The sequence below is a fragment of the Arvicola amphibius genome, chromosome 10 (genome assembly GCF_903992535.2).
Source record: "Arvicola amphibius chromosome 10, mArvAmp1.2, whole genome shotgun sequence".
NCBI classification, from domain to species: Eukaryota; Metazoa; Chordata; class Mammalia; order Rodentia; family Cricetidae; genus Arvicola; species Arvicola amphibius.
Window position 1 is genome coordinate 94,484,046 of NC_052056.1, and position 25,032 is coordinate 94,509,077.

At 45.2% G+C, this 25,032-nt stretch overlaps 1 protein-coding gene across 7 annotated transcripts in view; it reads right to left on the minus strand.

The window, feature by feature from the left end:
• Cux1 (cut like homeobox 1) overlaps positions 1-25,032 on the minus strand; it is a 329,866-nt gene that overhangs the window by 73,371 nt on the left and 231,463 nt on the right. For 4 of the 7 annotated variants that reach the window (XM_038345004.1, XM_038345001.1, XM_038344998.1 and 1 more), the window contains exons 9-13: positions 22,224-22,272; positions 14,953-15,057; positions 11,270-11,458; positions 4,040-4,098; positions 647-695 (exon numbers count right to left, since the gene is read on the minus strand). In XM_038345004.1, coding sequence (XP_038200932.1) covers positions 647-695; positions 4,040-4,098; positions 11,270-11,458; positions 14,953-15,057; positions 22,224-22,272 — 451 coding nt within the window. The remainder of the gene's footprint in view (positions 1-646; positions 696-4,039; positions 4,099-11,269; positions 11,459-14,952; positions 15,058-22,223; positions 22,273-25,032) is intronic. The other 3 variants (XM_038345005.1, XM_038345002.1, XM_038345000.1) reach the window with 1 other exon arrangement.

Here is a 25,032-nt window from a genome sequence, read left to right on the forward strand (position 1 = left end):
TGCTGGATTAAAGGTGTCACCATATCTAGCCTGAAATTATTTTTCGTCTGTGTTTTCAGCATATGCCCCAAATGAAGCCACAGCATCCCCAGTGCCCACTGAGTAGCCTGGCAAACACTAGCCCTTTCTTTACTGAGGCTGATTTGCTTTTACTCAGGCAAGTCTTGTTATTGCTTTTAAAGATGGTCTCATGGACCCAAGACTGGTCTCAAACTCACTGAGTAGTCAAGGTGGACTTAGAACAGAACTTTTGGCCGCCTGTTTTACAAAGTCCTGGGATTACAGTCCTAATCAACCACGCCCCATGATACTAGATAAGCACCCTAACCAACTGAGTCTCAGGCCCAACAACAAGGATTAATCCATCCTTTCCTCCTTCTCTATTTTCTTTTTATTGTTGTTGAGACAGTATATCATGGAACAGCTGAAGTTGACCTCAGACTCCTGATCCTTTGCTTCACCTCCCAAGTGCTGGCATGACAGGTGTGCACTACCCGGCTCAGCTGGTGAAATGCTCTTGAGGAAGGACTTGGCAGCTGTAAGCAAGGCCCCTCTTAACAACATGGAGATGCAGATGTGAGCTCCAGGGACCAGCAGTGACCAGCAACTGCTGCTACCACCCTGGGAACAAAGTGAGCTGGTGTACCTGTGTCCCTGCTCCTTCCGATGGTGCAAACTCCATGGACTTCAGGGTGCTGAAAAAGGCAAGACACATTGTTACTTTCAACTACTTCCTTTATTAGTGGCCTCTCAACAGGCATTAATGTGCTGGTTCCTGCCATGCAGGCACAGAGGAACTGACAACTTTAACAACTTCCCAGGCAAAAATTGAATTTGATAATGCTTCTAGAAGAGCTAGTTTTCAACTAGCAGTTGGTTAGCTAAAGTTTTTTTTTCGCCCAGCATGTAAATCACTCCATATGAAGTCACACCAGCTCTGCTCAGACTCATTTTTACAGTGTAATACAGATACCACATTGTTGCAAGCTGAATGGATTTGTAAAGTTTATAGGAAATGGGAAGTTCTATGAGGGGAGGGAAGAAGGAGAGGAACTCATCACCCATGGTCACTGCTCATGTGCTCTCTGGGAATTGGTGCTTGCTTAGAAATGAGGAAAGAGATAGGGTGGCTTAGAATCAGGAGAACAGACCTCTGCAGCCCCAGATGTGGTGAAGGACAAAAGAACTGCTTCACTGTCTCCTTAGCAATCAATACAGGCTGTGTCCAGATAGATCACTGGGGCTCTGGACTGTCTGAACAAGCCAGGAGTTACAAGCAGGTCAGGATCATGGATCTGATGTTCTTATGCTCTCATTGTATGTGTGTGTGTGAGACAGACATGTGTGTTCACATATGTGTACACATGCAATGTGAATGCCAGAGGTTTATGTTGAGTGTCTCTTCTAGACTGGCTGGTCAGTGAAGCCAAGGGTCCTCCTTACTCTGCCTCCCTAGTGCTTAAATTATAGGCACATACTGTCCTGTCTGGCATTTTATATGAACACCAGGGATAGAACTCAGGCCCTCATGCTTACACAGTGTCCCTGTATTCACAGAGCCCTCTCCCTAGCTCTGCCATGTTCTTTCCTGCTATGATGTTTCATTCTGCCAGGACCAGGAAGAAGAGGGGAAATGAGTCTATGGGGTTCTGAGAAGGTGCCAAATATTCCCTTTAAAACCCATGCTCCTGTTGCCAAGCCTTATAACCTTGTTCAATCCCAGGGCCCACAAAATAGAAGAAAATGGACTCCTGAAAGTTCTCCCAATGTCTACACATGTGTACCCACACAGACAACTTCTACACGTGTACCCACACAACTTCAACACATGTGTACCCACACACACAACTTCTACACATGTGTGCCTACACACACAACTTCTACACATGTGTACCTACACATACAATAAATAAATGCAACAAAAAATTAAAGCCTATGTGGATTAACAATGCTCACAGTGATCAGATTATGCAATCTGTGCAAATGGCTCTCCCTTCAAGGACAAGATACATGTACAAATGTATGAAATTGTCAATAAATAATAAAAAGTATTTTTAAAAACAGCTGGGTGTAGTAGTACACACCTTTAATCCCAGCATTTGGGAGAAAGATACAGGTGTATCTCTGTGAGTTGGAGGCCAGCCTATTCTACATAGTAAATCCAGGATAGCCAGAGCTAAATAATAGAGAGCCCTATCAAAAAAAAAAAAAAAAGTATTTTTAAAAAATGTCACCCGAGGGAAGTAGTCGTGGCAAAACAGATCTCAAACATGGGGCTGAGCTTGGAGGAAGGGGTCTAGCCATGGGGTAGGTATGTATGTGTATGTGTATGTCTATCAGTAGGGCCAAAATTGCACAACAGTGCTTTTCTTTTTGTTTGTTTTGTTTTGCTTTTTGAGACAAGATCTTAAGCAGTCATTTGGTCTTGAATTCTCTATGTGGCTGAGGATGATCTTGAACTTCTGGTCCTCCTGAGTACTGTTATTATAGATGTGTGTCAACATGCTTGCTGCGTTCTTTGGCTCAAAACTAGAGGACTCAGTTTCTTCCTTCCTTTTTTCTTGAAGCATTACCAGGCTTTTGTAGCCCAGGTTGGCCCAGGACTCATAATTCTCTGCCTCAGGTTTCCAAGAGCTGATATTATAGGCAAGCACCACCATACCATACACCTAGCTTACCTTGAAGCCATTCATCTATTTATTATTTGTTTGCTTATTTGTGTGTGTGTGTGTGTGGCACACATGTGCCACACTACATGCATAGAGGTCAGAGGAAAATTTTTGAGCTTCAGTTTTCTCCTTCCATGGTAGGTTCTTGTGATGGAACTCAGGACGTCTAGGCTGAGCTATCTCACTGGCCCTTCTTCAGTTTTTTTTTGGGGGGGGGAAGAAAGAATAAATAAGGAAGACACAGAAGGACAAACTAGGTAAAAATGCATGTTACTAAGCTGGAAGTGGAGTTGGGAATGCAGAGCTTATGAGGACAGGAATGATGGGGGGTGCTTAGGTGGTTTATTTAAGGAGCTGCTGGTAGAAAGGGGGAAGGGGAAGAAAGAAGAGGAGAGAGGAGAGAAGAGGAGGAGAGGAGGAGAGGAGAGGAGAGGAGAGGAGAGAAGAGGAGAGGAGCAAGGCATCTACATGGTCCAGCTGGGATGGGGGTGGGAGAGGTCAAGAAGGGCCTTGAAGGCACCACCTTGACTATAAATCATGGTGCAAAGACAGGCACCTATAGAGATTACTCACAGCATAGACTACTCTTAGAGATAGCCAAGTAGGCGTAAATGGGGAGCCCTGTGTACTGACTGCACATGGGGGTTCAGGACAGCGTAAGTGAGCTGGGGATGCCATGCAGGCTCAGGGGGAGGAGTCAGAGGTAGAAGGGGCCAGAAGAGACCTTCTAAGCTTTCAAATGCAGGTATTAGCACTGAAAAAGACTGGCTTCTGGCAGGGAATGGAATCTGGAAGAAGGTGGGTGGTTCTGAGTACAGGAGGCCCTATAGTATTAGGCCCTGAGATTTCAACGGAAACATGTTTTACTCTGTGTCTGCTTGGGGGATGGACACTTGAGAAACAAGCTCAGACTGTACAGCTGCTGTAAGGTGGCAGCTGCTCTGGCGACATGCATGCTGGAATACTTTAAATGCAGTCTCATAAAGTTCAAAGAAGGATGGGGATGGGGATGTGGCTTAGCTGGTAGGCTGCTTTCCTAGCATTCACAAGGCTTTGGGTTTTATCCTAGCACAGCATAAAGCAGATGTAATGGTGCATGCCTGTAATCCCAGCACTTGGGAGGTGGAGGCAGGAAGATCAGGAGTTCAAGATCACTTTGGCTATATATATGGAGTTTCAGGCCAATCTGGACTACATGAGACCCAGTCACAAAACAATCAGTCACCCACCCACCCACGCAACCAACAAACCAACAGAACCCTGCAAGAGGCTTGAGTGAGAACATAAAGTTCTGGGTGGCTCTGGATTTGGGTACTACTTTGCACCCATCAGTAGATAGTCCTAGAAGGCCCATGCTTCTCTATACTTACTTCAGCTCTTTTTTCACCTCTTCATAGTCAGCCTGGCCTTTGAGTTTTTCTTCCAGTTGCTGAAAAAGAAAGGTTTTTATTAGTAACCATGTCTTAAAGGAGGCTGCCAGACTTTACAATCCCTATGAGCAACTCTGTATTCAGGGAGCCAACAACATGGGAACCAGCTTCTCTTCTCTTCTTTCTATGACCTGGTGTAAGTGTATATGTGTGTGTGCATGGACACACAAGCAGAGGTTTTAGTGCAAAACTCAGTGATAGAAGGAAAAAGTTTCACGAAGCTAGAAATATCCCACTGTGTATAAATGCCAGTAAATGGAAGCAGGGTGAGCCCTGTTCCTAACGTTCCAGAGCATCATGTGGTTTTTGAACAAATGTGTTTGACTGCCTGGAGAGTACAGGTAAAATTGCAATTTCGGTGGAATCAGCTTCAGCTATTCAGTGGAAGGCTAGATAGGCACCAGGAAGAAAGCATGTTCACCCTGGGAGACTTAGATATTAGGTCTGGTGAACAGAGGCCATGTCTGTGGTGTGGCTCACTGTAAACCAGCTTCATTCTTGTGGGAATGGCTCTGACTGACAGGGACTGGCCCCACAGCCCTCTGGGGCAAGACAATGTATTTCCAGAGTGATGATATGCTTAAGTGTTCCATAATACAATGTAAGCTTGTGGGACAACTCCATGGATATCTTTATACCAACAAGCTTTCCTAGGGTCATGTGGCAAGTCTCAGGTGCTTCCTTCCAAAACCTGTTTTATGCCTCTGAGGCCTTGGGGAAATGGGGCCACTCCAGGTAAGCCATAAGTCTGCAGGGCAGGATCCTTGTGAGTTATCATGCTTCCAAGTTTGAGCTAAAAAAAATCCCAGGGTCTCAGAAGCTAGCACCTAACTATTCATGGAGCTTCTAGGTGTCTCTGGGTTCTGGTTGAGACCAGTGGAAAACATTCTAGAACCTGAGGAGGAAAGGCTTACTTGGCCTATCAGCCTCAAAGCCCGTGTGTATCAGAACCTAGCTAGAGTTCCAAGCAGACTGTTTGCTTTCTCTTATCTACATCCACTCAGCTCATTTTCTTCCATTGCCTCTGCTGACAAAGTTCTTGTGCATTTCCCATCGCATAAAATTGCTCCACTTTGTTCCCTTTTAAATATTTCTTGCTAACTTTATAAATTATAATGGTTTTCTCAGGGACAATCAAATGGAGGGTGGTAGGCACTCATTTTCCCATAAAAGACTCTCAGAAGGTGTTCTGAAAGAAGTCATTATTTCATTCCTTTCCCTACAGTCAAATAGCAGGAAGTACTAATGTACCGCCCACCCTTGAAAAGTGTTATCTGCAGTGTTTCGGAGAGGCCAGATGTGAACATACACATCAAGTCACCTCCAGAGAATGGCAGAAAGTAGGAAGGAAGGCAGAGAGAGGGATAGAGATGTGGTGTGTCACAGCCTAACAAGGCCAACCGGCATGAGTGTCAGCCTGTCTCTTATAAGCCAGACATCTTTGGGGCAGCTGATATGTTTCCCCTCCATAAAATGAGAGCAGCTGCAGGGGGGACAAACTGTCCTATGAGGAAAGAACTGGTGGGAGGTACCTCTAGGCCTCCCAGGGCTGAGATTCTTGTTACTGCCAAGTGTATCACACAGTTGGTTACCCTGTGATGGGGCTGATAAAAAAGAGGGCTGGAGAAATAGTTCAGTTGGCAGAGTGCATGAAGCCCTGGGTTCCATCCCCTGCAGCACACAAACTGCATGGTGGTGTATACCTGTAATCCCGGGAAGCAGAAACAGGAGAGGCAGATGTCTAAGGCCGTTCTCAGTTACAAAAGTAGTTTGAGGCTAGTGTTGGCTACATGAGATCTTACTTCAAAGAAAAAAGCTGTTGTGACTAAAATCTGTGTTTTTATTAGTATTGTGTGAATGTGTATTTGTGTGACTTATGTGTGGGGCCCCATGTACCACGATGCGTATGTGGCAATGTTTGTGGAGTCTGCTCTTTTATTCTGTCTTTATGTGGCTGCTGGGGATTGAACTTAGGTTGCCAGGTTTGTGTGGAAAGTACCTTCACCTGCTGAGCCATCTCAGCAGCCTGGAAGCTGTATGCGCCTGGCCTTTAATCCTAGCACTCGGGAAGCAGAGGCAGGTGGATGTCTGTGAGTTCAAGGCCAGCCTGGTATACAGAGTGAGCTCCAGGGCAGCCAGAGCTGTAACACAGAGAAACCCTGTCTTGAAAGACCAAAAAAGCAAACTAACAAAAAACAAAACAAAAAAAAACACCTCCAAAACCCAAATAGGAAACAAAACAAACTCCAAAAATTAAAAAATAATTAAATAAAAAAATAAAATAAAAAATTTACTTCTAATACTACTACTACTACTACTGTGTATGGATATGGGTGTGTTTTTTGACCTTTGTGTGGATCCCAGTGTTGAACTCAAGTTGCCAGGTTTGCAAGCAGAGAGCCTTTACCTACTGAGCCACATGGCTAGTGTGTTCTAGTTTGGTTTTAGCAGTGCTCAGCAGGAACTAAATAGCTTCCACTGAATTTCATGTTCTAACTGGAAAGTTTTACAGAGAAAACCCCACTAGTTATTTTGTTACTTCAGTGACATTTTTCATCCTGGGAAGACAAAGTGCTAGGAGCTTGGCAGAGGGTGCCTTTGGCCTGGCCCTGTCTCCTTAGATAGGAGTGGCTTCAGTTGCTCCATGCAACTGGATCAAACACAGGCTGTCTGGCAGGTCTTCTACCCATCGAGCCACTTTGCTCGCCTGTCATAGTATCTTTATAAAATGAGTGCCTAATTAAGTCTTAGCTCAGATCTCTTTGTTTTGAGACAGGGTCTCATGTAGCCCAGCTGGCCTTGAACTTTCTTTATATCCAAAGGATGACCGTGAATGTCCAGTCTTCTTACCTCTACCTCTAGAATGCAGAGATTTAGGTATGCATGGGTACACCCAGTTTATGCAGTGCTGGGGATGGAACCCAGCTACACAAGCATTCAATCAACATCTAAGCCTGAGACTTGCTAGTCTTTTCTGTAAACACTCATTTTTAATTGAAGGTACTAGTGACTTTATTTTCCATGCCACACTGAGGACAATATAGGTGACTGGCTAATTGTACTGCTTCTTCATGAAGAGTGCTCTGACAAAACCATGGAACAGTTATCAAAAGTAGCTGCCTGTCATGGTGGCTGGTTTACTGCATTAATTATAAACTAGGAATTATCCACCACAAGTGGCACAGTGCTGCTGAGCACTTGTCAGAATGAAACACTTCTCACTCACAAGCCAGTTTCTACACTTAAAGGTGAGAAGAGCTAACCATAATGTTTGTATGAAAGAGTAGAACATTGGCCAAGAGGAACTAGCAAATATGAAACCTCATGGTGGAAAAAAGAAGAAAAGTTTCAACATGCTGCGGTATGAGAAGCAATTAATCAGCTACCTGGTATGCCCAATTACAGACAGACCAGCTAAATGTATTGGTAAAAAAAAAAATCACCAATGTGAGGATTCAAGATTCTGCCCATGGACTAGTGGTGTGGCTCATCTGGTAGAATGTTTATTAGCATGCATGAAGTCCTGGGTTCCATCCCAAGCACCACACCACCACATAAACAGGGCATAGTGTGGTATGCCTGTATATTTTAGTGCTCCATAGGTGGAGGCAGATGTTCAGGGTCATAATAGGCTAAGTGAGTTGAGACCAGCCTGGGATATATGAGACCCTGTCTTGACCACAAAGCCCTCAACTGTGTATGACTTGCTCTCTCAAAGTGACTGTGTTAGCAGACTCACCCGTTTCAAAGATTAAGGATGTATAATATGCATAGGAAAACCACCAGCAGTTCTAAGGCTTCAAGTCCTGCTGGAAGCTACAGTGCCCCTCCTAGGCTGCACCCTGACTCCAATCTCTCAGCACATCTTTGGGAGTCCCCCCAAGGTTGAAAAAAAAAATATGGTACAAGAAGGAAAACCAAACCAAACCAAAAACAAATGAACAAACAAACAGCAATAACAACAAATGAGTGAAGAGGAGGGAGACAGTGGGAAGAAAGACAACCCAGGAAGAAAAATCTCATAGTAAATGGACGTGGTGATGCACACCTATAGTCCTAGCATTTGGGAGGTCGAGGCAGGAGAATTAGGAAGTCAAGGCCTGCCTTGGCTACACAGTCAATTTCAGGTCAAATTGGTGCATGGGACTCTGTCTGAAAAAAAAAAAAAAAAAAAAAAGGAGAAGGAGGGAGAAGGGAGGAAGGAGAAAGGAGGAAGACACAGTAGGGTAAAATAAGCCACCATTTGTACCTTGTAGCTTTATAGTGACCATGACTATAAGGTCAGAGTTCCTCATTGTAGAAGCATCAGGTGATAGGTTGATAAGGTAGCAGATCATAAAGTATCTTCCTAATGATTATATCTATATTTAGTTGATGTCAGAGACTATAAATTATGCACATAAAAAAAGAAGCCCTGACTGAGCACAGTGGAATTAATTAATTCCAGCACCCAGGAGACACAAGTGGGTGGGTATCTGTGAGTTCAAGGCTAGCCTGGTCCAGTTAGCATTCTAGGCCAGCCAAAGTGATATTATAAAATCCTGTCTTAAATACAGACAAACACCTCTCAAATCAAAAAACAAACCCTGAGAAGTTACCTTATTCAATCAAACTTACCCTTATGGGGTATAGGAGGGGCATTTGCCCATTTGGAGGCCTCTGAGGCCTTCTGTATGAGGCTTTGATATGTATGGGAACCATCTTTACTCCTAGCAACAAGGGGTTAAGATAATTAAAATCAGAAGGTTCGTTACTAGAGGATATGTTTTGATTATTAGATCAGACGAAGGGAAGGAAGGATGATTTTGGAAAGAAGCATCACTGGATTGTTTCATTAACTACGCAGTATTAAAGAATTCCCCCAAGGCACGATAAGAACATTAATTTGTGCAACTCTGTTTCACTTTGTGTGTGTGTGTGTGTGTGTATGAAGGCAAACATTAGAGCCTTAACTGATTTAGACGAAACTGTTCTGTGTGAGAACTGGAGGGCTGACAGCTTGCAGCTCTACCAGGGAACCATGAGCAGGATATGTCTGAGTCAAGCCCTTTTTGGTACAGAGGAGACAGACAAATGACCAGATGAAGACGCCATCAGCTGGGCTTTGAGTCATCTTTCCAAGTCCAGGGCCCTCCTCCTCAGGGACACCTGGGCATGGGCACTGTACAAGCAAATGGAAGATACCCCTGCCAGAGAAACAAAGGAGAAAATATCCTGGCAGAGCTGTGGGTGCTGCTGGTATTAGCCACAAACCAGAAGCAAAACTGAGTTCTAGGTTAAAGTTAGTCATGTATCAAAAACCAAAACAAATAAATAAACAAAACCAAAACAAAACATTAAAAGAAAAAGGGCTAGAGAAATGGCTTAGTCAGTAAAGTCCTTGTAGTATGAACCTAAGGACCTAAGTCCTACCCCAGAAACCACATAAGAAAGTTGGGCATGGAGCATGCTTTTAATCCTAGCATGGGAGTCAGAAATGGGTAGATAACTGGGACTTGCTGGCCAGTCAGCCAAACCTACTCTTGTGCCCTGGGTCCCAGTACTCTTACTTTGTCTCATAACAGGGTGGAATTTGCTATGTAGCCCAGGTTGGCCTAGAAGTCACAGGCTATGCTCCTGCCCCTGTCTTCTGAGAGCTGGGATTACAGGCATGCACCATCATACTAGGCTAGAATCACTTCATGTGAGAAAAAAAAATTTGTTCTTCTGTCCTTTCTTCCTCCCTTTTTTACATTTTGAGACCAAGTCTCACAGTAACAGTCAAGGGTAGCCTGACACTTCAGGCTTAATGACCTTGCCACCTCAGCCTCTCAGATAGTTGGGAGGTTACATGCTTTATTATATGTGTGTGTGTGTGTGAAGTATGAACATGTGTGCAGACAGAGGACATCGGCTGTCCTGTTCGTCATTCTCTGCCATATCCCCCTGAGACTGTCTCTCACTGAAACTGAAACTAGATTAATGGCCACTAAGTCTCAGCAATCTTCCTGTCTCTGCTCCCTGCAGCAATGGAGTTACATGCACATGCCTAACCATGCCAGGGTTTCTACATGGGTACAGGGGATTTGAATTTAGGTCCTTAGGCTTACATAGCAAGTGCTCTTTAGCCTTGAGCCATCTGGACCCAGCCTCTTGCATTTTTCACAATTAGCTAGATTTGCATTGTTTACTGAACAGCTAGTGCTTGCCACAGGCAGTCACTTACTCGCTCATGTATGAATGAGGAGACACCCAGCAAGGATAGGTCAGCCTTGGGTGAAAATCCTGGGGCAAGAGCAGAAGGCCCTCCAGCCTGGCCAGAGCTCTGGATGGTGCTGGTCTCACCTCCTTGTCTGCCAAATGTACCTCCCAGGAGTTCCTCCTGGCCCTGACACCTAGCAATCTAGGATTCCAGAACTGTCTTCAAATTACACTTGATTTGACTGGCTGTAAATACTTTGAAGTGTAATTACTATTATTTAGTATATGTAAAAGGTTCTGGTCTCTACATTAGGGACGTGATCTTAAGAGAAAACTTAGAAGCCAGCTTTTGCTCAGTTGCCTAGAAGTCCTTTTGGGACAGAAGGAATAGCATATGGCTCTATGAGTTGAGGCAACATGGAGTTCCTGGCCACTGAGCTTCAGCACATACTAGAGAGACAAAGAAGTGACTGTCAGCTTGGTTGTGGGGCTTGAATAAGGACTTGCATCGATCCCTGGCTCTTGTGTAGTTTTAGAGACCAGAATCTTATGAACTGGGTCCTTGCACAGGAGAAAACTGGGATGCCCAGCAAGGCTTCATTAAGGCATGTACGCCTACAGAGATGGCCTTGACTGTGAGATTTGACCACCAAGTTCTCCACAAGGAGTGTCCAGCAGCACTGGGTGGTGTGCAGGCTTGGGAGGTCCCAGGTGGTAAAGCAGTGCAGTGGGCAGACAGGAGCAGGCAGGTATGGGCCAAAGCATCAGGGACCTCTGTGTTGTAGGGGTGTGGTACACTGAGAAGGAAATGTCAGGGATGGTAATGAGGTCAGACTCAGTTTTCCTGTCTCAGAGACCTAGGACTTTGCTCAGAATTGACATGGGTTCAAGGTTGCCAAGCTTACTGTGTGGGCCAACATGGTCATGAAAGCTCATCCATGCTTCCTAACCCCACCATGCACATGCTTGCATCCCCTTCCATGCCCTTACTTTGAGTGTGTTATTCTTGGCACTCAGTTGCTGCTCCAGTTGTGAGATCTGGCTGGCAGAATTCTCCCGCAGTTTGGTGAGGCTGGCCTGGAGTCGCTGCACGTCTTCTACCAGTTGGGCAATCTCCCGCTCTTTGGCAGCCAACTCTACTTCCAGGCTGGATCGGGCCAGCACCTCCATGGCCTGCTCCTGGGAAGAGGAAAGCAATGACGAAACAGCACCGGCTCTAGAGTAGGGAGCTCAGGGACCTGCCCACTGCAACTGAGGCATAGTTACAAAGTCGCATAGATACAGAGGTGCACACAGCAAGCTTTAGGGCCAGACATGACTTCCTGCCTTTGCATGGCTGTCACCTGGATCTGTTATTGGGGCAAATACTGTCTTAGAATCTACCTTGTGCTGGGCATGGGGAACTGAACTGAAGCATGAAAGCCTGACTTTTGCAGGGTCAGTCTAGTGGGGCCGGATGAGTTAGATACATGAAAAACACGGATTTGTGATATGTGAGGTGGGACTTTCTTGGGCCACTCTGTTTTAAAGTATGAACCTTTTTCTAGGTGGTGGTGGAACATGCTTTTAATCCCAATACTTGGGAGGCAGACACAGTTCTCTGTGAGTTCGAGGCCAGCTTGGTCTACAGAGTGAGTTCCAGCCAGGACTACACAGAGAAACCTTGTCTTTGGAAAAGTAAATAAATAATGATAATAATAGCCTTTCAATGCACATCCTTAATCCCAGCTCTAAGCAAACAGAGAAAAGTGGCTTTCTATGAGGTCCAGGCTAGCCTAGGCTTACGTGGTGAAACCTTACCACTGAATAAATAGAGAACCTCTCTAACTTTAGCTCTCATACCCTCTCTACTTCGAATTTTCTGTAGTCCTTGGCCCAAGAAAGTCCCACTAAGATAGAGATATGTGAGCAGAGACCTGGAGGGTGTGAGGTGTTATTTGGTGGAGAAAGCCAGAGGAACAGCAATGAGGGAGGCTCAGATGACAGTATCTAGACCTTTGTGGAAACACTTGGATTTTTTTTTAAATCCTGTAGTGAGACCCAATGTTCTCTCACCTACAACAAGTATGTTATTTAGCAAACTGACTCCCAGTATTTTCCTTTTGCATTTTGGTTTAATGAGGATGACTCTCATGTACCTCAGGCTGGACTTGCTATGTAGCGAGGCTGGCTTTGAACTTCTTCATACCATACCTGCTTCTCTTTTGTGATGTACTTCAGTTCCTGTCTCCACTTGGAGAGCAAGGTTAGCTGGGTGGATGAGATGTTTGCCACACAGGTGGCCTTGCTTTCCAATATTCCAGTTCTGAAGGCTCTGAAGGATGGCCAGGTGAGCTGCAATTGCTCCTTGAACTAACATCTGTCTGTGACATTTCACAAGGACTCTTGAGTATCCCGTATTGCTCAGTGCCCATGAAAGAGTGACAGGTGGATGGGTGAAAGAAAAGGGGCCGTGGACTACTTGGCACATGGTGGATATCTCATGCTCTGTGAGACAGCCAAAGCACTGCTTCTGGCTCTGCTATAGCCATGGATTCTACCTTTTCCCTGTTAGTTCTGCCAGCCAAGCCCAACAGACCATTTTTTCCTCCTGGCTCTGTGCCTGTGGTGGCCTCCACGGGAAGGCACAGATAGGGAAGTCCCTGCTCACTGTGGCTGGGAGACTAAAGCCAGGCCAGGTCAATGTTGCACTTAGCCATGATGAAGTGAGGAAGCCACCTCTGGCCCCACAACTGACTCGACCTGCAAAAACATTCATTTCCTTCTTGAATGTTTGGGTTTGCTGTGGCCCAGTAAGGTGCCAGGATTCTTTGTAATCCAAACATTCAGCTCAGAAGCCCTGTTAGACATGTAAGGATGAATGGCTTCCTCCTGACCAAGGGCAGCCACAGAAGCTGGGAAGCTGCCGGTCCTGGCTCTATGGCCTGTCTCTGCCCTGATGCAGTCCCCAGGGCATTTACATCTGGGCAAGGAAGAATAAAGGGGTCATTTCAGAGAAAAATAAGTTATTGTGTTCCCGAAGTTGTGAAGGAAGTGACAGTCTCCTGCACAAGAACTTTTCTACCACACCCTGAAATGGTCAGGGCATTCTACAGTTAGTACTAGTATTACTTTTTGAGACAGGGGTCTTGTTGCTATGTAGCCTAGCCTGGCCAATCCTGCCAATCCTCCTGCCTCAGCTTCCTGAAGTTTTTCTTTTGTTTAATTTTGTTTTTGAGTTTGGGTTTCATATAGCTCAGGCTGGTCTTGAACTTGCTAGGTACCTGAAAATGACTTTGAATTCCACATCTTCCTGGTTCTACTTCCCAAGAGTTGGGATTACACATGTTTGACACTATGCCCATCTATAACCTCTTTTTACAGAGAGAAACAGAGTAAGGGAGATAGGTCTCTTTGCTCCAAATCTCCAATTCAGAGACTGCAGAGCTGGGGTCTGAACTAATGAACTAAGCATCTTAGCTAGTGTGTTGCTCAGTCACTAGTGCCAGTTACTCAAGGTCACCAAAGGCATCTGAATCTGCTCAGTCAGGGCCACCTTGACCAAACCTTGATAGTCCTGTTAACTTGAGAAAAGTCACACGGGACTGGGCATGTTACTGCATACCTGTGATTCCAGGAACACAGGAGGTTGAGGCAGAAGGATTGCCAATTGGCAGTTAGCTTGATCCAATGTAGTGAGGTTTTATCTCAAAAAATGAAAACAAAACTAAAAATGAAAGCAAAGGTGGTGAGATGACTTTGCATGAAAGTGTTCCTGTGCACACCTGATGGCCTGAGTTCGAGCCTCAGAACCTACACCATGGAGGAAGAAAGCTGACTCCTACAAGTTGTCCTCTGACCCTCACACATGCACAGCTACTCCTACATCCACAAAATAAATGAGAGAGAGAGAGAGAGAGAGAGAGAGAGAGAGAGAGAGAGAGGACAATGGTTTGGACCTTTGGGTCCCATTCTTCTTGCATGTTTGTTTCTCAGGTGAAAGTTCAACCACTGAATACATCCAGGGTCAGCTGCTATTTATGCCCCATTGGAAGGGCTGCCTCTGCTTCCTTGTGAAGCTCTGGGGCAGCACTCCTTTTCAGATCTGGTCACCCCTAGCCTCCCTCTGGCACAGGACCATGTACACACATAATGGGGCTGCACCAAAGCCACCCACGAGGGCACCTATGTGTTATTGGCAGAGCTCTTCTCAAGTTCTATCCCCAAGCCATTAAGAATTCACAACTATTTTGATTAATACTGTAGGCTTGTCAGGATCTAAAGTCATCTGTGCACCAGACAGACCTCTGTGCATAGCTGTAAGAGAGTTCTGAGAGCATGTTAGTTGAGGGGGGAGACCCACCCTAACTGGGGTAGCACCCAAGGCTGGTGTCCTGGAGTTGAGAAAAAAGAGAAAGGCAATTAAGCAACAGCATTGATCTCTGCATCTTGACTGCAATGTAAGCAGCTGCAGCTCACTTCTGCTGCCATGATGGACTGCACCCTTGAACCAGGAACTAAAGTCCCTGCTTTGGTCCTTTAAGTATCTGTGTCAGGTATTTTGTTGCAGTAATGAGAAAAGTAACCAGCACACCCACCCAACAACCATTCCTGCTTCAACTATTATTCCAAAAGGAAGAGTTGAAACAGGAGTGATGTGGGGTGAGGGTGGGGACAGGGCCAGGGTTACCCACCACATCCGGAGCCTTCTGGATCTGTGAGGCCAGCTGGAGAGAGTGGTTGGCCGATGAGAGCTGTTCCCTCAAAGTCTCTGCCTCTCTCTGTGCCACCTCTGCCCTCTGAGGGAAACAAAAAGGGGTAAAGAGAAGAAAGTACATTGGTTTAACAGCTGACAATTATTATAAGAACATTCATCAATTCATGCCTGACTGACTGTAATTGATTTTCCTAAACACTCAACCTAATAAATGCTATAGAAACACACACACACACACACACCCTAGAATGTGATGGATTTTTATTTTAAACAGTACAAGGAAGAAATAATTGAGCGATTATGACAGTAATTTAACGCTAGGAGCGAGGAATCCCCTGCTGGTATTAATGCTCCGGCCCATTGCGTTTCCCAGACTGAATAAATACGGCTGGAAATAGAGTCTTCTGATTCAATTTCTTTCTATTCTCATGGACCGAAGAGACTTTATCACAGGATTACTCCTGGGAGTCATTCTCATGGGTAAACACTGAATTAAAGACACGCTGGCCATCCTCCCCAGCACACACACAATGTTGTGGTTGTTTTCATCCATGGTACATGTCCATAAGCAGGCTGTGGAACTGTGGCTTCTTTTGTTGAGGGATGGGCTGGATTCTGCAGTTAACCCGTCATGGGGGAATGTTTGCAAATGTTGACATACGTAGCTAGCCAGGCTGTTCTGAGCCAGCAGTGAATGGGCAGCCCAGGCTGGTGCTGGAAGCTTTAACAGAAATGGCTACAACCTTTTGTAGTATGTCTAGGACCCTAGATGAGGAAGCCATGGCTGCTGCAAATTCTGACTTGCTACTGGACAAAGAGGGGAGCCACTCTAGCACCTACCACTTAAGAGGCCATCTGGGAAGAGAGGCAGCAGGGACAGCTACCTATGTATACTCCTGGGGCCTCTACACAGGCATCTGTAGAATGGAGACATTGTGTCTACACAAAATCCTGACTTAGGCTCTATTCCCACAGGGCTTTACCATGGAAGTTCTTTTTCATTGGGTTTATCCAGGTCTTATTATTATGACTAAGACAAAACTAAGACAGGTGGGCAATGGCAGCTAATGACATTAGTACTTGGACTGCAAACGACGTGCCACTTCTCTATACCCTGGGCAAGTTATATTCTGTTACCATAAAAAGTTAAGAGAGGCAAGGCAGGAGAATTCTGAGTTTTAGGACAGTGTGGGCTACACAATGGGCTTTTAAGGAAGTCTGAGCAACACAGCAAGTCGAATACCACCTTAGTTACAGTAATTTCAAAGTCAGCTTGGGCTATGTAGTGAGTTCAAGGCCAGCCTGAACTACACTGGAATATCTTGTTTCAAAAAACCCAAACAAAAAAAGTTACCTACAAAATAAAACAGAAAGGTTAATGAGGAAACTCTGGTTGAGCAGGACTTTTCCACCAATTATCAAAAGAGAAGTCACAAAGAAAAATCAATATATTATTTGCTGCTTAATCTGTTTGTACAATGACAGGGCTGGGCGGCTGAAGTGCCTTAGTGGTGGCAGCAGTGAGTACACATACAAAGAAGTTAGAATCTAAGGACAGTTTATCTGCCCAGGGCGAGGCTGGTAGCCAACTGCCCTGCTTCTTGGAGAGCTTGGAGAATGGCCCTGAATCTGTCACATCAATGTCCAAGTGGTTCCTATCACATCTCTGCTCTGGACAGAATGGAGAACCAACAGGATACTAGAACCAAAGGGACTAAAGAACCAACTGTCAGGAAAAGGTTTTGGTATTATGTTTTGAGACAGGTTCTTACAAGCTAAATTGCCTAGTCTGGTCTTGAACTTGCCATCCTTCTGCTTCAGCCTTATAAGAAGTTGGACAATAGCTGTTTTTCCCAGCTTTTCTGACAGTTAAGACACATAACTGAAAAGCACATTACTCCATAATTAGTGAAGTAAACCTTCAGGTACACGATTCCCACAGCTCTTTCAGGAATCACATGTATTTCAACAAATTTCCCAGTCTCTTTGATGAGGAAAATATTTCTTTAACTATTGGGGAAGAAATTCTGATAGCTGCTGAACAGGTAGCATTACCACAGTGGCATGTTACACTGGCCCCATCTCCTAGAAGCCTGTGAAGATGCCAGGTGGCAGAATACCGCACATCACAGACTAAGGTATCACTAGCTACCTGCAGTTTTCGTAGGGTCAGCACTCGTATTAAGTCCCCGAGGTCACAGTGGTGTGAGGTGTGGAGGGTAACACCTATAACTTCAACAATGGGGAGGATGATTCAAGAGAATAGTGAGGTTGAAAACAGCCTGGGTAACACACAAAGAGCCAGCCTCAAAAAAGCAAAGCAGAAACAGGTTGGGCATGGTGGTGCATGCCTTTAATGCTAGTTTGAAGCTAGCCTGGTCTACATAATAAAACCCTATCTCAAAGCAAACAACAAAAACAAAACAAAGGGCTGGGGTGGCTGCTTAGCTAGTTATAGTTATTAACTTAAAAAAAAGTCTGGGGATGTGGCTTAGTAGGTAGAGGGCTTGTGTAAGATGCATGAAGCTCTGGGTTCAATCCCATTCACTGAATAAACTGAGTATGATGGTATAAACCTGTAATCCCAGCATTTGGGAGGTAGAGACAGGAGGATCAAGAATTTAAGGTGATCTTTACATTACAGCTATAGTTAGTTTGAGGCCTGCCTGGGCTATATGACACACTGTCTCACAACCAAAACAAAACAAATAGAAAATATCAACAACAAACCAAACCAAAAGAAAACAAAAAACAAAAAAACAATGAAGTTCTGTTGGAAGTCACTGTCCCAAGGTGGCCTAACTTAATTACTTTAGTACAAGTTCTTGGTTTCACATTTACTTAGGATTTCTATTGCAAAATACACCACCATCAGCACTCTCAACGACAACAACCTGCTGACAACAAGGTGTTCGAGATCTGTGCAGTTAAAAGTTCTAGAACAAAGGAATTGAAAAACCAGAGCAGTTCAGAGAAGGCGTAAGGGACAGGGTGACAGACACTAGTTGGGATCTGGGGTGATCTGTTTCCAGGTCAACAGAACTAAATACAGCCTTCCTCCAGCAACTGAGGCAGACAGTGGGGTGCTGCCTGGGTTGGTGCTCCATATTTGGAGCCTTACACACCCTCGACAAAACCACAACTTGATGACTGAGGTTGGGATGCAAAGCTGACCCCTACTTGGTGGCATAAGGCTGCATGCTTCAGAGTGTTCTTAGACAGGCCCATCCCTGAAGAGGCAGAATCAGGAGAGCATAGGACAGGCTCCAGAACAGCAGGCAGGGACAGCACTTGCCACCCTCTGGGGCTGCCCTTATGCTTTTTCTTGAGAAGCAACAATTTCTGGAACAGAGGGAGAAGTAGAGGTAGGAACAACGGAGAACAAGAGCAGTGCTGAGCTTTGGTAGCTGCCAACAGCTACTCTGAAAATCAGCAGGGAAGGATGCGGGGGGAGGGGTGCAGTGAGGCTGCAGAAGTCAACAGTAACTGTGCACACCACAGTGACAGTGTCAAATTATTAAGACTATCTCTGGGGCCACTACATGTTCCTCATCTAAGATAGATGACTTCAGTTTTTGGGACAGGGTCTTATATATAAGTTCAGGCTTGCCCCAAAGTGACTAAATAGCTGAAGATGACTTTGAACTCCTGCCTGGTTTATATTGTTACAGGATGGAATGCAGAGCTTTGTGCATAATAGGTGAGTAGTTTTATCAAACGAGCTATGTTCCCCATACCTACCACCCCCTCAGCAGGGTCTTATGTAGAGAGTCGAAGCTGGTTCTCAACTCCTGATACACCTCCCAAGTGATTACAAGTATGAACCACCACATCTGGCTACTTCCCTTGGTTTATATGGTGGTGGGGCCTTTAATCTAATCTTCTGCCTCTTTTGGCCCTAGATTATTTGCTTATGTATGCTGGGTTTGATCCCCAGCACTGCATGAACTGCATGGCAGTGCATGCCTGTAATCCCAGCAGTTGGTAGGTGGAGGCAGGAATATCAGGAGCTCAAAGCCATCCTCAGATGCAGAGTGAATTTGGCCAGTCTGGGCTATGAGAATCTTCTCAAACACACACACACACACACACACACACACACACACACACACACACACACACACACACTCTCAAGCAAACAAGCAAGCTTTATCCCCAGCCCAAGGGGTCGTTCACAACAGTCTTGTTCCATAAACATCAGCAGGGTAACAGGAGAAGAACAATTTGGCTTAAAAAGCTTCCTCTAGGCCCTACTCCTGTGGCTTTGTGTAAGGAATCAGAGTGCTCAGGAAGGGGAGCATGGTTCCTCTATGCTCTTTGATGTGCCAAGCTAAGGTTTGTTTATCAAGAAATTCTTGGAGTCCAGAATCGTTCCTTTGAGTAGCCAGTTAAGATGACAACTATTAATGCAAGTGCTGGAAGTTGATCAAACATGTGTTAGGAGACACCCCTGTTTTACTAATAGCTACTGCCCATTTTCCTGGTTCCCTGAGGTAGAGACATAATCCCTGAGCAATGAAACAACACTATGGGTTTCAAAAGAATGTCTGGAATAAACCCAGGGCAAAACCAACACTAAATGTCAATGAACGAGCAAATTGCTCCTCCTGGGTGAGTGCCATGGTCTAAATGTATGTGGTACCTATGGCACTCGGTGGCTGTGGCAGCCCTGTTCCTGCTCAGCCTACCTCTGCCTTGCTCCCCTGGGTACCATCGCCTGTCCAGCCCTTTAGGCTTCTCCTGTCCTGTCACCAGGGCTGCTTGCTGCTCCCTTGCCTTCTGGCTTTCCCATCTCCATTCCTTATTGCAGCTTTATCTACATGATACATTATTTCTTTTTAATGATTTTTAAAAAGATTTATTTTAGCTGGTTGTGGTGGCCCACACTTTTAATCCCAGTGCTGGGGAGGTAGGGGCAGGTGGATCTCTGTGAGTTTGAGGCCAGCTTGGTCTACAAATTGAGTTCCAGGACAGCCAGGGCTGTTACACAAAGAAATCCTGTCTTGAAAAACAAAACAAAACAAAACAAGATGTGTATGTAAGTGTAAGTGCAGGTGCTCTGCGAGTTCAGAATCAGTTATCTCATCCTAAATAACTGTTCAGCATAGGTGCTAAGAACTAAACTTGGGTCCTCTGCACAAGGAATAAGTGCTCTTAAAGGCTGAACTATCTCTTCAGCCCCAAGTGACCTTTTAATTGAATACAAACCATCCTCCCAGGATACCCACTGCCCAGGATAAAGACCCTGTCCCCCTAACCAACCAGGCCCTTTCTATCAGGCCACTCTCTAGCTGCTGCCCACACAGCCTAGCTTTCCTCATGTCAACTCCAGTGTTTACCCTGAGGCAGGGTTTCTCTGCATAGGTCTGGCTATCAGGATGGTCAGAGCTAGACCAGGCTGGCCTCACAGAGATCCGACTGCCTCTGCCTTCTGAGTGCTGGTATTAAAGGCGTGCACCATTACCACCTGGTAATTTTCATTTCCCCCCTAGCCCCCACCCCCAAATCAGCTAGGCAACCTTCTGGGGCTTCTTTATTCTCTTCTCAGATGCTATACCAAGGGTACCCACCCTATTATATTATATTATATTATATTATATTATATCACAATGTTGTCATCTACGAAGTTCATACTTGTTAAACAAATCAAAAGCAAAACAATATCCCCTAAAACCAAACCAAACAAAATAAAAGCTCCCAAAACCAAATGAGAAACAAACTATTTCACAAATGTGCCAAAACAACCTTAAGTAAGACTTCTGGGTTTCTTGGCCCAGCCCAGTGATGGACCAGGCACTGACTGGGTTTCCTTATTTGTAAAATAAGAACCCTAACCATGTGGATCTCAGTGGGGAGGACATGGCAGGTGAAGTGTTAAGGTTCCGGCACTGTGCTAGGGGTAGCTAAGATTACTTAGGAGACCTCAGGTGACCAGTGCCACACTCTCCAAAGAAAGCCCCATACAGGTCAGACCCAGGACCTTAGGAAAGGCCTAAGCACCAACCACTGACCCAACCCAGTTCTCCTAAGGGAGTAACAGAGCCATACATATCATCATTCCCTTCTGTGCAGGTTTTCCTGCTTGGGCTTCAGGTTAATTTTATCAGGGAAGAAATAAACAATGCTTTCCCCTGAAAGCTGGTGAAAGTCTGAGCGACCAGTGCCTATGAAAGACAGGTTCCCAGTGAGCTCCTGAGGAGGCAAGCAGGACTGCAGGGATTCTGGGAGGCTTTTTGTTTCACAGAGAGGCTTGAACTCACTGGGTGGGGCGACCCAATCCAAGATTCCACACTTGCCAGTGCCTATGGCTATCTAGCTGTAAAATTGAGAGGCCACAGGCCATGTCCTTCTGAGAAACTTAATTTCTGTTTTAACTGTTTCCCCACCAAGTAAAGAATCTTGCCTGGAGTGCAGCTTAGTTAGTTGGCAGAATGCTTGTCTAGCATTTGTGAAACCCTGGGCTTATCTCCTAGCACTGCATTAAGCAGTGGTAACGGTACACACTTGCCATTCTAGCAAGTGGAAGGCAGAAACCTGCGAATCCGAGGTTCAAGGTCTTTCTGAGTTCTATAACTAGTTTGAGGCCAGCAGCATTCGTTGTGAAAGTAAAATGTTTTACTCCCCTGTAGGGCCTGTGAAAAAAAGGCTTATGGATAGCTGAGTGCTTGGAACCATCTGATACTATGTGACTGTTCTCTGTGTATTATTGGGCTGTGTATTTCCTGAAAGCTGTATCTGATAACTGGGTATCAGCTGAGAGGAGCAAGTAGCTAGAACCTACTAAAAGGAGATGACAATTAATTCTGTGGTGTAATAAATGCCATCAGACACGCTCAACCTTCTGGCATCGGGATGACATTGTCATCTTCAGTGTTTCACACTTTGGAATTGCACAACTGCAAATCAATCAGTCAATCTCACAATTTTAATGAGTTTAAAATTTCTTTTGGCCCTTATTCATGGCTATTCTGGGATGCAAGTGGCCTGTGGTCCATGGGTTGGACACTCCTGGAATGAATGCACTGGAGACGGGATCAGAAAAAGAACAAGTACCCTTATATATTTGTGTCTCAGACACTGGGGTTGACCCTGATATTCTGCCAACGATAGTGCTACAGATTTACTTCTAACTTCTGATGATACTATGAAAATGGTTCCAAAATCATCACTTATCTTAGCATGAGGCATCTCCCAAATAACAGATTGGGTGAGCTGTGGTGTTTTATAGTGAACATATGAACAGCTTACCTGATTGGCTCGTTCAAGGTCAGTCATGATCATCTCAATCTCATCGGCCCTGGGAAGGCAAGAGGAGAGAGGTTAGTTACCACTGAGGCAGGTACAGTGAAGTCACCACGGGACAAGCTCTTTGGCTCAGACTGAAGCAGAATGACCATATCCACACAAGGTGAGGCATTAGGGAAGGGAGGACCAGATCAACCTGAAAGGGTTTATACAGTGGCTGCCAGTTTTCTTCACTATTTACTTATGATTACTATCCTGTATACCCCCTGCCACAGTGCAAAGGACTACTTTCAGGAGTTGGTTCTCCTTTTCTACTGTGGGCTCCAAGGGTCAAACTGAGGCTCTCAAGCATAGACAAAAATCAGTTTTACCCACTGAACACCTCATCAAACCTTAATTAATTAACTCACTTATCCTGAGATAAGGTCTCCAGCAGCCAAGGTTGATCTCAAACTGTCTGTGTAGTCAAGGATGACTACGAACTCCTGCCCCTACCTCCCAAGTGCTAGAATTATAGGTGTGTACCACCAAACCAGGCTCTTCATTCACTTTGTTGATATTCATGTGTCTGGAGAGGGGAATAAGAACCCCTCTGAATCTCAACCACCTCTGCTAGGCAGACAGAGCCAAAAATTAGTAAAATACAGGTCACTGGATGTGGCTCAGTTGGTAGAGTGCTTGCCTGGTATGTATGAAACCCTGAGTTCATTCCTCAGCACCCACAAAACTGAGCATGGTGACACAGGCTGTGACATTAGCAGTCTGTAGGGGAGAGAGGGAGAGCAAGAGCTCAAAGTCATCTTGTGAACATTGTGAGTTAAAGGTCAGCCTGGGTCACAAGAAACCCTGTTTCAAAAACAAAACAAAATACAATGGCTCTGGTAAACAGGAGGAATGATGATGAATCCTCTTTATGGAAGGAATCAGGAAGGGCTTCAGAGGAGGTAATGCACAGGCTGGGTTTTGAAGGATAAATAGCAGCTTGCCAGACTGAGAAAGAAGGAGCAGGGGAGTCTACCCTTAGGAAAATGCCCTTGACAGCAAGGGCCTTACTAGGGCACTGGGTCCTTATAGTGTAGGAAAGGATGGGGATGTGGGTTGCAGTGTGAAATGCCAAGTTTAGTTACCTCTTAGTGTGCACTAGTCTTGAGGCTCTCATTTTTGTTTGAAAGGACTCCTCTGAGTGAAGGCAAATACATAGTTCCACACCTGTACTGGATAGTTGTATGTCAACTGACACAAGCTAAGTCATCAGGGAGGAGGGCACCTCAATTAAGAAAGTGCCTCCATAAAACCCAGCTGTAGGGCATCTTCTCAAAGAAACTGACAGGGTCAGTCCATTGTGGCCTAGCCCATTGTGGGTGGAGACATCCCTGGGTTGGTGGTCCTGGGTTCTATAAGCAGGCCGAGCAAGCCATGAGAGCAAGCCAGTAAGGAGCAACCCTCCATAACCTCTGTACCAGCTCCTGCCTCCAGGCTCCTGTCCTGCTTGAGTTCCTGTCCTGCCTGCCTTCCAACAGTAACAGCAACAGACCTCTTGATAACAGTAACATGGAAGTGTAAGTTTCTCCCCAACTTGCTTTTTGGTCATGGTGTTTCGCTGCAGCAAAAGAAACCTAACTAAGACAACACCCTACCATGAAGAGTGGATCCCAGAGCCTGGGGTAGGCAAATGTCTTGCCACCATTGCATATATGGGAGAAAAAGCCAGAAATAACTTGGCTGCTGAGAACCCAAGATAAGATATGCTAGAGAAGGTGGCCAACTTCTCCTTAGGCTCTGCGGCAGAGCTGGCTGCAGAATATGGGAGGGGATGAGGATCAGCTAGGCCTGGGTAAGTAAGCAGATTCTGAATATGTGTTCAGGTAGGACAGCTCCTTGTATCCCAGGATGCTTCTTCATGAGCGGGATCGTCTTACTTTAGTTCTGCTAAACAATTTTTATGTCATTTTGTCTATCTGACTGGACATGGTAGGCATACCAACTTCTGTCTTCTACACCATTCAACTTTTATGTTTTTTCCCCTGTGTGCATGCATGTTCATGCGTGTGCATGCTTATGAGAGCCAGAGGTCAGCCTTCAGTGTTACCCACTTATTTTTGTAATGTGGTTTCATTATGTAGCTTTTGCTGGCCTGGAACTGTTATGTAGGCCAGACTGGTTGTGAACCTTGCCTGCCTTGCATTAGGATTAAAGGTATCTGCTTGCCACGTTATTTTTGAGATAGGTCCTCTCACTGGCCAGGAGTCGGCTAAGTAGGCCAGGCTGGCTGACCAGAGAACTACAGAATTGTTTCTGCCTCCTCAATCTTGGGGTACTAAGTGCACCCCACCACATCTGGTGGTTTTACGTGGGCTCTAAGGATTGAACTCAGGACCTCATACTCGCACATCAAGTACTTTAGTGACTGTGCCCTTATCTTCCTTTAGTTCTGTTGAGCTTCCTTCACTCCAGCATCTTCCTTCCACTCAACTGGCAATGAGTTGGCACACTCACTTTTGTCTTCCACTCATTCAAATATGTCTGTATATTTTACCACTTTTAAAATATAGTTTTTATTTTATATTTACTTAGTTTGTGTGTCTTTGGGTGGGAGCATGTTCCATGGTGATGTGTGTGGAAGTCAGAAGACAATTTTAAGGAGTCACTACTTTCCTTTCAGCATGAGGGTCCCAGAGACTGAACTCAGGTCCTCAGCCTTGTCGGCAAGCACCTTTATCTAATGAACCATCTTGCCTGGCCCTTATTCTTTATTTATTTTTTTATTTTTATTTTTATTTTGGTTTTTCGAGACAGGGTTTCCCTGTAGTTT